Consider the following 17,319-nt stretch of genomic DNA (forward strand, 5'->3'; position numbering starts at 1 on the left):
ATGGCAAAGAGTTAAAAATGTAAAAGCACGGACTAAAAGATTACCATAAAATGGTAATAGAAAACAGCGCCCTATACATAAATAAACAGCTTGAAAAACTTGGGGAAAATTATTAGTCTTTTAAATGAGGATGTGTTCACATGGTCCCAGAAGTAGTAACAGTAGAATCAAAAGGATATTCATGTTAGAAGTGACACTGTGCTGTGAGTGTGTGTGTGTGTGTGTGTGTGTGTGTGTGTGTGTGTGTGTGTGTGTGTGTGTGTGTGTGTGTGTGTGTGTGTGTGTGTGTGTGTGTGTGCGCGTGCGCGTGCGTGTGCGCGTGCACGTGTGTGTGTGTACTGTACACGGCTGTGCTGTAACTGACCGTTGACTGTAAGCGTGACCTCAGTCTCTCCCACTCCGATCCTGGGGACGATGGCCTTACACACGTACTGACCCGCATCCACCTGGCTCACTGACTTCAGGACCAGCTCCTCGTTGTTACTGAGGACCTGAGAGAAGCACACGCACGCACGCACGCACGCACGCACGCACGCACGCGCACACACACACACACACACACACACACACACACACACACACACACACGCACACACACACACACACACACACACACACACTCACACACGAGGGAGGGAGGTTTGATGGAAGCGAGTTGTAAAGGGAGGGAGAGAGATATTTAATTCATAAAACATGTTGATTTTCTCAGCCGCAGGCTCCATTAAAGTTCCTGTAGTTTTTCTTAATTCGCTATAATGCATTAATAAAATATTTATGGGACAGGTTAGGAGTTCAACATTAGGAGGGTTTAAAACCCAACTGGGGGGGGGTAGTCTTAGGGTTGGAGTGAGTATGAAGTTCAGGGGGGACACGGTTCAACGCTGAATAACGACAATATTGACTTAAAGATATGATGATTACCAGTACCTAAATGTAGAGTACCGGCATCAAAAATAAGTTACATCCGGCACCGATTTCACTCCAATTCAAGCACTAGTAGCACGGATAAGGGCTTCAGGATATGGGCTTCAGGATATGGGGTTTCTGGGTCCAGGACAGCAGCAGAGTAGAGTTCAATTCCACTTCAATTCCAGTAAATTCAGGAAGTATACCGAAATTCCAATTTCCCCAAAAAATTATCATAGACAAGCATTGAGAAAAATTATTTCAGTTTACTTCCTGAATTGACTTCATTGAAAAGGAATTGACCAAAAGCGAGGATCTATAGCAGAGGACTTGTCAGTTCTCACCATGCTAGATCCCTTCTTGGTCCAGGTGAGTGTAAGAGGAGGGTTCCCGGTCCACTTGCAGTTGAGTTTGGCGTCAGAGTCAATGTCCACCGTAATCGGCGTGGGCGCCCCCTTCAGGATAGGACCATCTGACAGACAGACAGATACAGTAGTTAGACAGGTATATAGACAGACCGATATATGTATATAGTAGAGACAGATGGACAGACAAGTATAGTAGACAGACAGACAGACAGACAGACAGACAGACAGACAGACAGGCAGACAGACAGACAGACAGACAGACAGACACAGTGCTTTCAGAAAGTATTCAGACCCCTTGACTTTTCCCACATTTTGTGACATTACAGTCTTATTCTAAAATGTATTAAATATTTAGCTTTGTTATAAAATCTACACACAATATCTCAAAGTGAAAACACATTTTTAGAAAAAATGTCACATTTATTCAGACCCTTTGCTATGATACTCGAAATTGAGCTCAGGTGCATCCTATTTCCATTGATCATCCTTGAGATGTTTCTACAACTTGATTGGAGTCCTGTGGTAAATTAAAAATATAATTGATTGGACATGTTTCGGAAAGGCACACACCTGTCTATATAAGGTCCCACAGTTGACATTGCATGTCAGAGAAAAAACCCCGGCATGACGTCGAAGGAATTGTCCGTAGAGCTCCGAAACTAGATTGTGTCGAGGCACAGATCTTGGGAAGGGTACCAAAACATTTCTGCAGCACTGAAGGTCCCCAAGAACACAGTGGTCTCCATCATTCTTAAATGGAAGAAGTTCAGAACCACCGAGACTCTTTCTAGAGCTGGCCGCCCGGCAAAACTGAGCAATCGGGGGAGAAGGGCCTTGGTCAGGGAGGTGACCAAGAACCCGATGGTCACTCTGACAGAGCTCTAGAGTTCCTCTGTGGAGATGGGAGAACCTTCCAGAAGAACAATCAACTCTGCAACACTCCACCAATCAGGCCATTATGGTAGAGTGGCCAGACGGAAGCCACTCCTCAGTAAAAGGCACATGACAGCCCGCTTGAAGTTTGCCAAAGGGCACCTGAAGGACTCTCAGACCATGAGAAACAAGATTCTCTGGTCTGAAACCAAGATTGAACTCTTTGACCTCAATTCAAAGCATCACGTCTGGAGGAAACTTGGCACCATCCCTACGGTGAAGCATGGTGGTGGCAGCATCATGCTGTGGGAATGTTTTTCAGCGACAGGGACTAGCAGACTAGTCAGGATTGAGGGTAAGATGAACGGAGCAAAGTATAGCAAGATCCTTGATGAAAACCTGCTCCAGAGTGCTCAGGACCTCAGACTGGGGTGAAGGTTCACCTTCACCCACAGGACAACGACCCTAAGCACACAGCAAAGACAACGCAGGAGTGGCTTTGGGACAAGTCTCTGAATGTCCTTGAGTGGCCCAGCAAGAGCCCGGACTTGAACACAATCAAACATCTCTGGAGAGATCTGAAAAGAGCTGTGTAGCGACGCTCGCCATCCAACCTGACAGAGCTTGAGAGAATCTGAAGAGAAGAATGAGAGAAACTCCCCAATACAGGTGTGCCAAGCTTGTCATACCCAAGAAGACTCGAGGCTGTAATCACTGCCAAAGGTGCTTCAACAAAGTACTGAGTAAAGTGTCTGAATACTTATGTAAATGTTATATTTCCGTGGATTTTTATTTGCAAAAATTTCTAAAAACCTATTTTTGCTTTGTCATTATGAGGTATTGTGTGTGAGGGAAAATAACAAACATTTTAATCTGTTGCAGAATAAAGCTGTAACGTAACAAAATGTGGATAAAGTCAACGGGTCTGAACACTTTCTGAATGCACTGTAGATCTGTTGATCTGGCTGAGGAGCATAAAGAACATCATAATGCTCGAGCTGACGGTTCCATGGGAGGAGAGGATTGAGGAAGTACCAGGCGCTGTACAGACAAGGGAACGGAAGGCCTGCCAATGGAGATTGGGGCAAGAGGTATCCTCAGAGTAAAAGGAACACAGAGGAAGAAGATCGCACAGCTGGACAGGAGGTAGAGAGAGCATCACATTGGCTGTGGCTGAAGAGGGAGGAGCAGTGGTTAAGCCACCTGGCTCAGTTCGGGCCTGATCAACGCAATCATCACATCATCACGTCCAAACACCTAATAAAGAGCCAGGAGCAGCACACCTGCTGTTTGCAGGTAGAATGATTGATACTGTACAGTGGAGGCTGCTGAGGGGAGAAAGGCTCATAATATTGGCTGGAACTGAGTGAATGGAATGGCATCAACTACATGGGAACCATGGAAACCGTGTGTTTGATGTGTTTGATACCATTCCACCTATCCAGCTCCAGCCATTACCACGAGCCCGTCCTCCCCATTTAAGGTGCCACCAACCTCCTGTGATGCAGTAGTAGGAAGACACAGGCAGACAGGCAGACAGACAGACGAACTGACGGACAGACAGAAAGACAGACACAGTAGACAAGAAAGCAGACAAACAGACAGACTAATATGCTCTGCTGTCTCAGTCTCCTGCCTGTTTATCTGGAGGTATGGAACTAGAAATGTCATGTCTGGGTGATGTTGGTCTTCACATGTAAATGCATGAGCTGTGGAAATGAATTCCCTCTTCGGAGGACAATCACATCTATCTAATGGTCAGACTCACAGTGTACGTTGACCAGGATGCTGAGGTTGGTGTGTCCCACAGCGTTAAAGACTGAGCAGGAGACAGGCTCGGTGTGGAAGGAATGGTCTGCTGTGGTCACAAACACACTGTCTCTCATCCCCTCCAGGAGAACTCCCCCCTTCGCCCACCTGAGAGAGACACACAGGTGGAACAGTCTCAGCAACACATACTGATCGTATAGGTTCACAATATCATAGACACACACTAACAGACACATTAACATACACACCAACAGACACACTATCAGACACACTAACAGACACACCAACAGACACACTATCACAGGTAGTATTCACTAGACACACATTAACAGACACACCAACAGACACACCAACAGACACACTATCGCAGGTAGTATTCACTAGACACACATTAACAGACACACCAACAGACACACTATCAGACACACTAACAGACACACTAACAGACACACTATCACAGGTAGTATTCACTAGACACACATTAACAGACACACCAACAGACACACTATCAGACACACTAACAGACACACTAACATACACACTAACAGACACACTATCACAGGTAGTATTCACTAGACACACATTAACAGACACACCAACAGACACACTATCAGGCACATTAACAGACACACTAACAGACACACCAACAGACACACTATCACAGGTAGTATTCACTAGACACACATTAACAGACACACCAACAGACACACTATCAGGCACATTAACAGACACACTAACAGACACACCAACAGACACACTATCAGACACACTAACAGACACACTATCACAGTTAGTATTCACTAGACACCAAATAGAAGAAGACTAACTGAAATGGGGAGGGACTACTTGAACTTGTCCAATAGGAAATGCTTGTTTTTGGTATTCTGTTGCAAGGTATTTTGTTATGTTTTGCTGCTACAGTGCACACTACTGAACATCACCCATCAAACACACTACTGAATACCATCCATAAAACACACTACTGAATACCCCCCATCAAACACACTACTGAATACCACCCATCAAACACACTACTGAATACCATCCATCAAACACACTACTGAACATCACCCATCAAACACACTACTGAATACCATCCATAAAACACACTACTGAATACCCCCCATCAAACACACTACTGAATACCACCCATCAAACACACTACTGAATACCATCCATCAAATACACTACTGAATACCCCCCATAAAACACACTACTGAATACCACCCATCAAACACACTACTGAACATCACCCATAAAACACACTACTGAATACCATCCATCAAACACACTACTGAATACCCCCCATCAAACACACTACTGAATACCACCCATAAAACACACTACTGAATACCCCCCATAAAACACACTACTGAATACCACCTAGCAAACACACTACTGAACATCACCCATAAAACACACTACTGAATACCCCCCATAAAACACACTACTGAATACCACCTAGCAAACACACTACTGAATAACACCCATCCAACACACTACTGAATACCCCCCATCAAACACACTACTGAATACCACCCATCCAACACACTACTGAATACCCCCCATAAAACACACTACTGAATACCACCTAGCAAACACACTACTGAACATCACCCATCAAACACACTACTGAATACCCCCCATCAAACACACTACTGAATACCACCCATCAAACACACTACTGAATACCACCCATCCAACACACTACTGAATACCCCCCATCAAACACACTACTGAATACCACCTAGCAAACACACTACTGAATACCCCCCATCAAACACACTACTGAATACCACCCATCAAACACACTACTGAATACCACCCATCAAACACACTACTGAATACCCCCCATCAAACACACTACTGAATACCACCTAGCAAACACACTACTGAATACCCCCCATAAAACACACTACTGAATACCACCTAGCAAACACACTACTGAATACGACCCATCAAACACACTACTGAATACCCCCCATCAAACACACTACTGAATAACACCCATCCAACACACTACTGAATACCCCCCATCAAACACACTACTGAATACCACCCATCCAACACACTACTGAATACCCCCCATAAAACACACTACTGAATACCACCTAGCAAACACACTACTGAACATCACCCATCAAACACACTACTGAATACCACCCATCAAACACACTACTGAATACCCCCCATAAAACACACTACTGAATACCACCCATCAAACACACTACTGAATACCCCCCATAAAACACACTACTGAATACCACCCATCAAACACACTACTGAATACCACCCATCAAACACACTACTGAATACCCCCCATAAAACACACTACTGAATACCACCCATCAAACACACTACTGAATACCCCCCATAAAACACACTACTGAATACCACCCATCAAACACACTACTGAATACCTCCCATCAAACACACTACTGAATACCACCCATCAAACACACTACTGAATACCCCCCATAAAACACACTACTGAATACCACCCATCAAACACACTACTGAATACCACCCAGCAAACACACTACTGAATACCACCCAGCAAACACACTACTGAATACCACCCAATAAACACACTACTGAATACCCCCCATAAAACACACTACTGAATACCCCCCATAAAACACACTACTGAATACCCCCTAGCAAACACACTACTGAATACCCCCTAGCAAACACACTACTGAATACCCCCTAGCAAACACACTACTGAATACCACCTAGCAAACACACTACTGAATACCACCCAGCAAACACACTACTGAATACCACCTAGCAAACACACTACTGAATACCCCCTAGCAAACACACTACTGAATACCACCTAGCAAACACACTACTGAATACCACCTAGCAAACACACTACTGAATACCACCTAGCAAACACACTACTGAATACCCCCTAGCAAACACACTACTGAATACCACCTAGCAAACACACTACTGAATACCCCCTAGCAAACACACTACTGAATACCACCCAATAAACACACTACTGAACATCACCCATCAAACACACTACTGAACATCACCCATCAAACACACTACTGAATACCCCCCATAAAACACACTACTGAATACCACCCATCAAACACACTACTGAATACCCCCTAGCAAACACACTACTGAATACCCCCCATAAAACACACTACTGAATACCACCCATCAAACACACTACTGAATACCCCCCATAAAACACACTACTGAATACCACCCATCAAACACACTACTGAATACCCCCCATAAAACACACTACTGAATACCACCCATCAAACACACTACTGAATACCCCCCATAAAACACACTACTGAATACCACCTAGCAAACACACTACTGAATACCCCCCAATAAACACACTTATCCAACAGACTCCCACTGACCGGATGCCCATGATGGGGGGGTTGGCGGTGGCCTGGCAGGTGAAGGTGACTCTCTCTCCCTCCAGGACAGACTGAGGCTCCATGGATAGGTTCACCTTGGGGGGGTCTGCAGGAGGGAGGGAGGGAGGGAGGGAAGGAGAGGAGAGGAGAGGGAGGAAGATGGAGGGATTAAATAAACCTGAAACACAGTCACATAATCATACCTTAAAACTATTAACATACACACCCCCCCACCTCCCACCACACACACACACACACACACACACACACACACACACACACACACACACACACACACACACACACACACACACACACACACACACACACACACACACACACACACACACACACACACACACTTACGGTGGACGTTGAGGGTGACGGTGGTGCGTTTTCCCATGGGGACAGCCCGGTTGCTGGCCACACAGGTAAAGTTGCGTCCCGTGTCTTTGTCCTCTGGGATGATGGGTAGGAAGCTCCGGGTCGTCACTCTCTTTCTGTCTGGGAGAACCTCCTGGGGGTGAGAGAGGGAGATAGAGGGGGGAGAGGGAGAGAGAGAGGGGGAGAGGGAGAGAGAGAGGGGAAGAGGGAGAGAGAGAGGGGGAGGATGGGGTAGAGAGAGGGGGAGAGAGGGAGAGAAAGAGGGGGGAGAGGGAGAGAGAGAGCGGGGAGAGGGAGAGAGAGAGGGGGAGAGGGAGAGAGAGGGGAGGGAAGGAGAGGGAGGGGGGAGGATGGGGTAGAGAGAGGGGGAGAGAGGGAGAGAAAGAGGGGGGAGAGGGAGAGAGAGAGTGGGGAGAGGGAGAGAGAGAGGGGGGAGAGAGAGAGAGAGGGGGAGGATGGGGTAGAGAGAGGGGGAGAGAGGGAGAGAAAGAGGGGGGAGAGGGAGAGCGGGGAGAGGGAGAGAGAGAGGGGGGAGAGAGAGAGGGGGAGGATGGGGTAGACAGAGGGGGAGAGACAATGAGAGCGAGGACAGGGTGGAGCCAGCAAAAGGTGTATTTAGTGATAAAACATCAACTATGGCAACATGCAGCGGTGAGCACATCTGTGTGTGACTCACAGTGGAACTAAAAGCTCCCTCCAGGGCCACCCCATCCCGCTGCCACTCGATGAGGGCCAGTGGCTTGGCCCCGCGGGACACACAGCTCAGGTTGTACGAGGCATTGGCTCTCAGCAGGATCTCTGGAAAGCCCTCGATCACTGGGTCATCAGGAGGGACTGTAGGACAACACAATAAAACACACACGACGATGAATACACACACACACCGCGTCTACACTACAACACACACACAGAGATGAACACACACTCTGCATATACACAATACAACACACACACTCTGCATATACACAACAGCAGACATACTGTACAGTCACACACTGCACTGGACACACACACTCACAGACTGCACTAGATACACACACTCCACATAATAATACACAGTCACACACTGGACAGACACTCACTCTTGACACACACAGTCACACACTGCAGTTGACACACACAGTCACACACTGCAGTGGACACACACAGTCACACATTGCAGTGGACACACACAGTCACACACCGCATTGGACACACAGTCACACACTGCAGTGGACACACAGTCACACACGGCAGTGGACACACAGTCACACACTGCAGTGGACACACAGTCACACACTGCAGTGGACACACAGTCACACACTGCAGTGGACACACAGTCACACACTGCAGTGGACACACAGTCACACACTGCAGTGGACACACAGTCACACACTGCAGTGGACACACAGTCACACACTGCAGTGGACACACAGTCACACACGGCAGTGGACACACAGTCACACACTGCAGTGGACACACAGTCACACACTGCAGTGGACACACAGTCACACACTGCAGTGGACACACAGTCACACACTGCAGTGGACACACAGTCACACACTGCAGTGGACACACAGTCACACACGGCAGTGGACACACAGATAGATACTCACTGAGGATGGTGAGTTTGGCTCTCCGGGAGCGCAGGGCAGCCTCCGTGGCCTGGCACTCATACAGGGAGTCATCAGACAGCGCAGCAGCAGAGATCTCCAGGTTGTACTGGCCCACGTCTATCACCCGCAGCACACGGTACCTGGGCCAGGCTAGGACAGAGAGACACAGAGAGAGAGATACTGTACACCTGCAGCACACGATACCTGGGCCAGGCTAGGACAGAGAGACACAGAGAGAGAGAGATACTGTACCCCTGCAGCACACGGTACCTGGGCCAGGAGAGGACAGAGAGAGAGAGATACTGTACACCTGCAGAACACAATACCTGGGCCAGGCTAGGACAGAGAGAGAAAGATACTGTACACCTGCAGCACATGGTACCTGGGCCAGGAGAGGACAGAGAGAGACAGAGAGAGAGATACTGTACACCTGCAGCACACGGTACCTGGGCCAGGAGAGGACAGAGAGAGACAGAGAGAGAGATACTGTACACCTGCAGCACACGGTACCTGGGCCAGGAGAGGACAGAGAGAGACAGAGAGAGAGATACTGTACCCCTACAGCACACTGTACCTGGGCCAGGCTAGGACAGAGAGAGAGAGATACTGTACACCTGCAGAACACGATACCTGGGCCAGGCTAGGACAGAGAGAGAGAGATACTGTACCCCTGCAGCACACAGTACCTGGGCCAGGCTAGGACAGAGAGAGAGATACTGTACCCCTACAGCACACTGTACCTGGGCCAGGCTAGGACAGAGAGAGAGAGATACTGTACACCTGCAGAACACGATACCTGGGCCAGGCTAGGACAGAGAGAGAGAGATACTGTACCCCTGCAGCACACAGTACCTGGGCCAGGCTAGGACAGAGAGAGAGAGATACTGTACACCTGCAGCACATGGTACCTGGGCCAGGAGAGGACAGAGAGAGACAGAGAGAGAGATACTGTACACCTGCAGCACACGGTACCTGGGCCAGGAGAGGACAGAGAGAGACAGAGAGAGAGATACTGTACACCTGCAGCACACAGTACCTGGGCCAGGCTGGGGGGAGACAGAGAGACATATACTGTACATGTACACCTGCAGCACACGGTACCTGGGTCACGCTGAGACGTAGAAAATAAATACATTTAAATGAAGATGTATGAAGATAGCAGCACATTATACATCTGAGAGAATGAACACACATTTCCATTCACATAGAGAAACAGTCTCTCATAACATCATATACAGGGGGCATTCCAAACACTAGATGGCAGACCACAAGTCTGGAAGCACCCTTGAATTATGACATCATCGATTTGGATTCCAAAGGGGACAAAAGTATTGGTCTAGATTACATCATCTCTGCCTCTACCTACCAGCAGCATAGCAACCGTCAGAACCAGCAGCATAGCAACCATCAGAGAGGTGAACGCCAAGGAGCACAATTCATGTATATGTGTGTGTGTATGTGTATGCGGACATCCTTGCGAGCGTATGTGTGTACTCGTGTGTGTGTGTGTGTGTGTGTGTGTGTGTGTGTGTGTGTGTGTGTGTGTGTGTGTGTGTGTGTGTGTGTGTGTGTGTGTGTGTGTGTGTGTGTGTGTGTGTGTGTGTGCTCTCACCCTTGAGGCCCTCTCCGATGCCCAGTGCTAGTCCATCCTTGGTCCACTGTACGATGCCGCTGTAGTTGAAGACGACACAGGACAGAACCACCCTCCCCCCCAGAACAACAGACTGGTCTGCTGGCTCCTGAGAGAACCTCACAGTCCACACTGTCACAGAGACAAAGATAAAGACATGGTTAATGTGTGAGTGTGTGTGTGTGTTCATGAGAGATAGCATGACAAATGATCTTAACTCTACACAAATGTCTAAACACACTAACATATACCGTAGCCCCATTGGGCTCCCGACTGGTGTAGCGGTCTAAGGCATCTCAGTGCAAGAGGCGTCACTACAGACCCTGGTTCGATTCCAATCTGTATCACAACCAGCCATGATTGGGAGTCCTATAGGGCCGCTCACTATTGGCCCAGCATATCCCGGGTTAGGCAGTCATTGTAAATAAGAATTTGTTCTTAACTGACTTGCCGAATTAAATGTTTGAATTTTTTTAAATACAGTGACATAAGGAACGTACTGTACCAGCAGGAGGAGAAACAAAGTATTAACACCCATGTTTTCACATGTTTGCATCATCAGGTCATTTCATATTTCAGTGACATTTTTTGCAGATGAATTAAAACAAATAAAATGAAAAATATATCTCAAATCACACTCTCTCTCTCTCTCTCTCTTTCTTTCACTTTCTCGATCAATCTCTCTATTTCTTTCTCTCTATCTCTCTCTTTCTCTCTCTCTCTCTCAATTAAATGGCTTTATTGGCATGGAAAACATATGTTAACACACTTGCCAAGCAAGTGAAAAAGCTAATAAAGAAAAATGAAATAAACAATAAAAAATGAGCAGTAAACATTACACTCACAGAAGTTTCAAAGGGATAGAGACATCTCTCTCACACACACACATACACTCTCTCTCTCACTCTCTCTCTGTTAGTCTTCCATTGGGCTGTTCTTTTCATGGATCATTGATAAAACAACCCTATTCGCTAATTAAGGCAAAACTCGTTAATAAAAATAATACAATGTTCTTTAGGAGAAAACATCTCTGGGGATTGCATCACAAAGGAAGAAAGAAGAGGACTCCAGAATCAACACTGCCTGCATCCTAAATGGCACCTTGTTCCATAGTGCACTACTTTTGACCACACCATAGGGTTCTGGTCAAAAGTAGTGTACTATAAAGGATATAAGTTCCCATTTGGGACGTACTTAGCCACTGTTAGTGTCTAGTGTCATGTTGTTTGTGTTGAGGGCTCCTTTCAAACAAGGACTTTCACTGAGCTGACACTGCTACAGGCTGTGATGTTTGAAGAGTGTTCAACATCAATGGTGATGATGGTGGTAATGAAGGTGATGATGATGATGGTGGTGATGATGATGGTGATGGTGGTGATGGTAATGATGGTGATGATGATGGTAATGATGATGGTGGTGATAATGGTAATGATGGTGATGGTAATGAAGGTGATGGTAATGATGGTGACAGTGATGGTAATGAAGGTGGTGATGATGATGGTGATGATGGTGGTAATGATGATGATGATGGTGGTAATGATGGTGATGGTAATGATGGTGGTGATGATGATGGTGATGGTGGTGGTGGTGATGATGATGGGGATGGTGGTGGTAATGATGGTGATGATGGTGATGGTAATGATGGTGATGGTGATGAGGATGGTAATGATGATGGTGATGGTGGTGGTAATGGTAATGGTGGTGATGGTAATGATGGTGATGGTGATGGTGATGGTAATGAAGGTGATGATGATGATGGTGGTGATGATGATGGTGATGGTAATGATGGTGATGATAATGATGGTGGTGGTAATGAAGGTGACGGTGATGGTGATGATGATGGTGGTAATGATGATGATGATGGTGATGGTGATGATGATGGTAATGAAGGTGATGCTGATGATGGTGGTAATGACGGTGATGATGGTGGTGATGATGGTGATGATGGTGGTAATGAAGGTGATGATGATGATGGTGGTAATGAAGGTGATGATGGTGGTAATGAAGGTGATGATGATGATGGTGGTAATGAAGGTTACGGTGATGATGGTGGTAATGAAGGTGATGATGATGATGGTGGTAATGAAGGTGATGGTGTTGATGGTGGTAATGACGGTGATGGTGATGATGGTGGTAATGAAGGTGCAAATGAAAGTGATGGTGATGATGGTGGTAATGAAGGTGACAGTGATGATGGTGGTAATGAAGGTGATGGTGATGATGGTGGTAATGAAGGTGATGATGGTGGTAATGAAGGTGATGGTGATGATGGTGATAATGACGGTGATGGTGATGATGATGGTGGTAATGTTGCTGATGGAGACGATAACATCAATGACGATGGTGACAATGGCGGTCATACACAGAACATTAGTGCTTCTACTTTTAAAGGTAATGTATGGTTGAGCTGACATGTGCATAGTTGATCATGAATGCAATCTCCACAAACGTTTGTGGCAGCTGGCAATATTTTGTGATTCTGTGTGACCCTCTGTGTTTAGGAACTCTCTTTCCCATAATGCACTGCTGAGCAAGAGAGAGAGAGAGAGAGGGAAGGCCTGTCAGCCTGGAGCTGAGACTCAGAGAGAGAAGGAGATAACCACACTGACAGAGTACAGAGATTTAATTAACCCTGGGGGATCCCCCTCTCGCCCTCTTTCCCTCCCTGTCTCTCTATCTCTCCCCCCCTCTTTTTCTCCCTGTATCTCTACCCCCACATCCCCTCCCTTCTCTCCCTGTCTCTCTATCACTCTGTCTCTCGTGCCTTCGTTCTATGCTTCCATGTCTTTGGGGCAGTAGTAGGTGGCATTGGTTGTCTGCTCTATGGCCTTGTCCTGGTCCTCTCTCTCTCCATCATTATAACACAGCGGTAGAAATGAGTTAACTACAGAACGTTGACTGATATTTGCTTAAATAAACAACAACTCTGTCCATCTGATCAGAAAAACTAGATATGTTGAAGATATTATTATTTTCCCTTTACAAACTTCCTGTCATAGGTGGACATGGATTGTGTGGGACGATACATACAGTACAACATCTCCCGATACATTACTGCTCACAGTAAAGATTATAAGTACCACAATGTATTCACATTCCTCTTCCTACAGCATGTAAAGAAACTAACCCTAAACCCTGCTGCCCCTCTCCCAACCCTTTCCCAACCCACTCCCAATCCCCTCCCAACCCCCTCCCAATCCCATCCCAACCCTCTCCCAACCCCCTCCCAACCCCCTCCCAATCCCCTCCCAACCCCCTCCCAATCCCCTCCCAACCCTCTCCCAACCCTCTCCCAACCCCCTCCCAACCCCCTCCCAATCCCCTCCCAACCCCCTCCCAATCCCCTCCCAACCCTCTCCCAACCCCCTCCCAACCCCCTCCCAACCCTCTCCCAATCCCCTCCCAACCCCCTCCCAATCCCCTCCCAACCCCCTCCCAACCCCCTCCCAATCCCCTCCCAACCCCCTCCCAACCCTCTCCCAACCCTTTCCCAATCCCCTCCCAACCCCCTCCCAACCCCCTCCCAATCCCCTCCCAACCCTCTCCCAACCCCCTCCCAACCCCCTCCCAATCCCCTCCCAACCCCCTCCCAACCCTCTCCCAACCCTTTCCCAATCCCCTCCCAACCCCCTCCCAACCCTCTCCCAACCCCCTCCCAACCCCCTCCCAACCCCCTCCCAATCCCCTCCCAACCCTCTCCCAACTCCCTCCCAACCCTCTCCCAACCCCCTCCCAACCCCCTCCCAACCCTCTCCCAATCCCCTCCCAACCCTCTCCCAACCCCCTCCCAACCCCCTCCCAACCCTCTCCCAACCCCCACCCAACCCACTCCCAACCCTCTCCCAACCCCCTCCCAACCCCCTCCCAACCCTCTCCCAACCCTTTCCCAACCCACTCCCAACCCCTCTCCCAACTCCCTCCCAACTCCCTCCCAATCCCTCCCAACCCCCTCCCAACCCCCTCCCAACCCTCTCCCAACCCCCTCCCAACCCTCTCCCAACCCTCTCCCAACCCCCTCCCAACCCTCTCCCAACCCCCTCCCAACCCTCTCCCAACCCCCTCCCAACCCCCTCCCAACCCTCTCCCAACCCTCTCCCAACCCCCCATGCAGACTGACCCTGTCCTCATATTCACACTCTGTCTTCAGGCTACTCCTTGTTCCAATTTCACCAACTAAATCACTGTGTCAAACTGTGTCTTTATGTGTGTGTATGTGTGTGTGTGTGTGCGAGTGAGTGAGTGAGTGAGTGAGTGAGTGAGTGAGTGAGGTTGTTAGGCCTTCATCACATTGTGGGCTATACTCGGCCTTGTCTCAGGATTGTAAGTTGGTGGTTGAAGATATCCCTCTAGTGGTGCGGGGGCTGTGCTTTGGCAAAGTGGGTGGGGTTATATCCTTCCTGTTTGGCCCTGTCCGGGGGTATCATCGGATGGGGCCACATTGTCTCCTGACCCCTCCTATCTCAGCCTCCAGTATTTATGCTGCAGTAGTTTATGTGTCGGGGGGCTAGGGTCAGTTAGTTATATCTGGAGTACTTCTCCTGTCTTATCCAGTGTCCTGTGTGAATTTAAGTATGCTCTCTCTAATTCTCTCCTTCTCTCTTTCTTTCTCTCTCTCGGAGAACCTGAGCCCTAGGACCCTACGTCAGGACTACCGGGCATGATGACTCCTTGCTGTCCCCAGTCCACCTGGCCTTGCTGCTGTTCCAGTTTCAACTGTTCTGCCTGCGGTTATGGAACCCCTACCTGTCCCAGACCTGCTGCTTTCAACTCTTAATGATCGGCTATGAAAAAGCCAACTGACATTTATTCCTGATTATTATTTGACCATGCTTGTCATTTATGAACATTTTGAAAATCTTGGCTCTCTCTAATTCTCTCCTTCTCTCTTTCTTTCTCTCTCTAGGAGGACCTGAGCCCTAGGACCATACGTCAGGACTACCGGGCATGATGACTCCATGCTGTCCCCAGTCCACCTGGCCTTGCTGCTGTTCCAGTTTCAACTGTTCTGCCTGCGGTCATGGAACCCCTACCTGTCCCAGACCTGCTGTTTTCAACTCTTAATGATCGGCTATGAAAAGCCAACTGACATTTATTCCTGATTATTATTTGACCATGCTTGTCATTTATGAACATTTTGAAAATCTTGGCTCTATCTAATTCTCTCCTTCTCTCTTTCTTTCTCTCTCTCGGAGAACCTGAGCCCTAGGACCATACATCAGGATTACATCAGGATTACCGGGCATGATGACTCCTTGTTGACCTGCTGTTTTCAACTCTTAATGATCGGCTATGAAAAGCCAACTGACATTTATTCCTGATTATTATTTGACCATGCTTGTCACTTATGAAAATTTTGAACATCTTGGCCATGTTCTGTTATAATCTCCACCCGGCACAGCCAGAAGAGGACTGGCCACCCCTCATAGCCTGGTTCCTCTCTAGGTTTCTTCCTAGGTTTTGGCCTTTCTAGGGAGTTTTTCCTAGCCACCGTGCTTCTACACCTGCATTGCTTGCTGTTTGGGGTTTTAGGCTGGGTTTCTGTACAGCACCTCGAGATATTAGCTGATGTACGAAGGGCTATATAAAACACTAACGATGGTTGTTAGGCCTTCGTCACCAGAAAGCTGACGATGGTTGTTAGGCCTTCGTCATCAGAACACTGACGATGGTTGTTAGGCCTTCGTCACCAGAACACTAACGATGGTTGTTAGGCCTTCGTCACCAGAACACTGACGATGGTTGTTAGGCCTTCGTCACCAGAACACTGACGATGGTTGTTAGGCCTTCGTCACCAGAACACTAACGATGGTTGTTAGGCCTTCGTCACCAGAACACTGACGATGGTTGTTAGGCCTTCGTCGCAAGAACACTGACGATGGTTGTTAGGCCTTCGTCACCAGAACACTAACGATGGTTGTTAAGCCTTCGTCACCAGAACACTAACGATGGTTGTTAGGCCTTCGTCACAAGAACCATAACGATGGTTGTTAGGCCTTCGTCACCAGAACACTAACGATGGTTGTTAGGCCTTCGTCACCAGAACACTAACGATGGTTGTTAGGCCTTCGTCACCAGAACACTAACGATGGTTGTTAGGCCTTCGTCAAAAGAACACTAACGATGGTTGTTAGGCCTTCGTCACCAGAACACTGACGATGGTTGTTAGGCCTTCGTCACCAGAACACTAACGATGGTTGTTAGGCCTTCGTCACCAGAACACTAACGATGGTTGTTAGGCCTTCGTCAACAGAACACTAACGATGGTTGTTAGACCTTCGTCACCAGAACACTGACGATGGTTGTTAGGCCTTAATCAAAAGAACAATAACGATGGTTGTTAGGCCTTCGTCACCAGAACACTAACGATGGTTGTTAGGCCTTCGTCACCAGAACACTGA

General features: G+C 47.8%; 1 protein-coding gene across 2 annotated transcripts in view; it reads right to left on the reverse strand.

The window, feature by feature from the left end:
- Positions 1 to 17,319, reverse strand: part of LOC129813609 (kin of IRRE-like protein 1) — a 95,120-nt gene that overhangs the window by 24,583 nt on the left and 53,218 nt on the right. For both annotated transcript variants that reach the window (XM_055865946.1, XM_055865947.1), the window contains exons 2-9: positions 10,904 to 11,053; positions 9,292 to 9,441; positions 8,373 to 8,530; positions 7,679 to 7,829; positions 7,313 to 7,418; positions 3,916 to 4,064; positions 1,251 to 1,378; positions 365 to 491 (exon numbers count right to left, since the gene is read on the reverse strand). In XM_055865946.1, the coding sequence (XP_055721921.1) occupies positions 365 to 491; positions 1,251 to 1,378; positions 3,916 to 4,064; positions 7,313 to 7,418; positions 7,679 to 7,829; positions 8,373 to 8,530; positions 9,292 to 9,441; positions 10,904 to 11,053 (1,119 nt within the window). The remainder of the gene's footprint in view (positions 1 to 364; positions 492 to 1,250; positions 1,379 to 3,915; positions 4,065 to 7,312; positions 7,419 to 7,678; positions 7,830 to 8,372; positions 8,531 to 9,291; positions 9,442 to 10,903; positions 11,054 to 17,319) is intronic.

The sequence above is a fragment of the Salvelinus fontinalis genome, chromosome 17 (genome assembly GCF_029448725.1).
Source record: "Salvelinus fontinalis isolate EN_2023a chromosome 17, ASM2944872v1, whole genome shotgun sequence".
NCBI lineage: Eukaryota > Metazoa > Chordata > Actinopteri > Salmoniformes > Salmonidae > Salvelinus > Salvelinus fontinalis.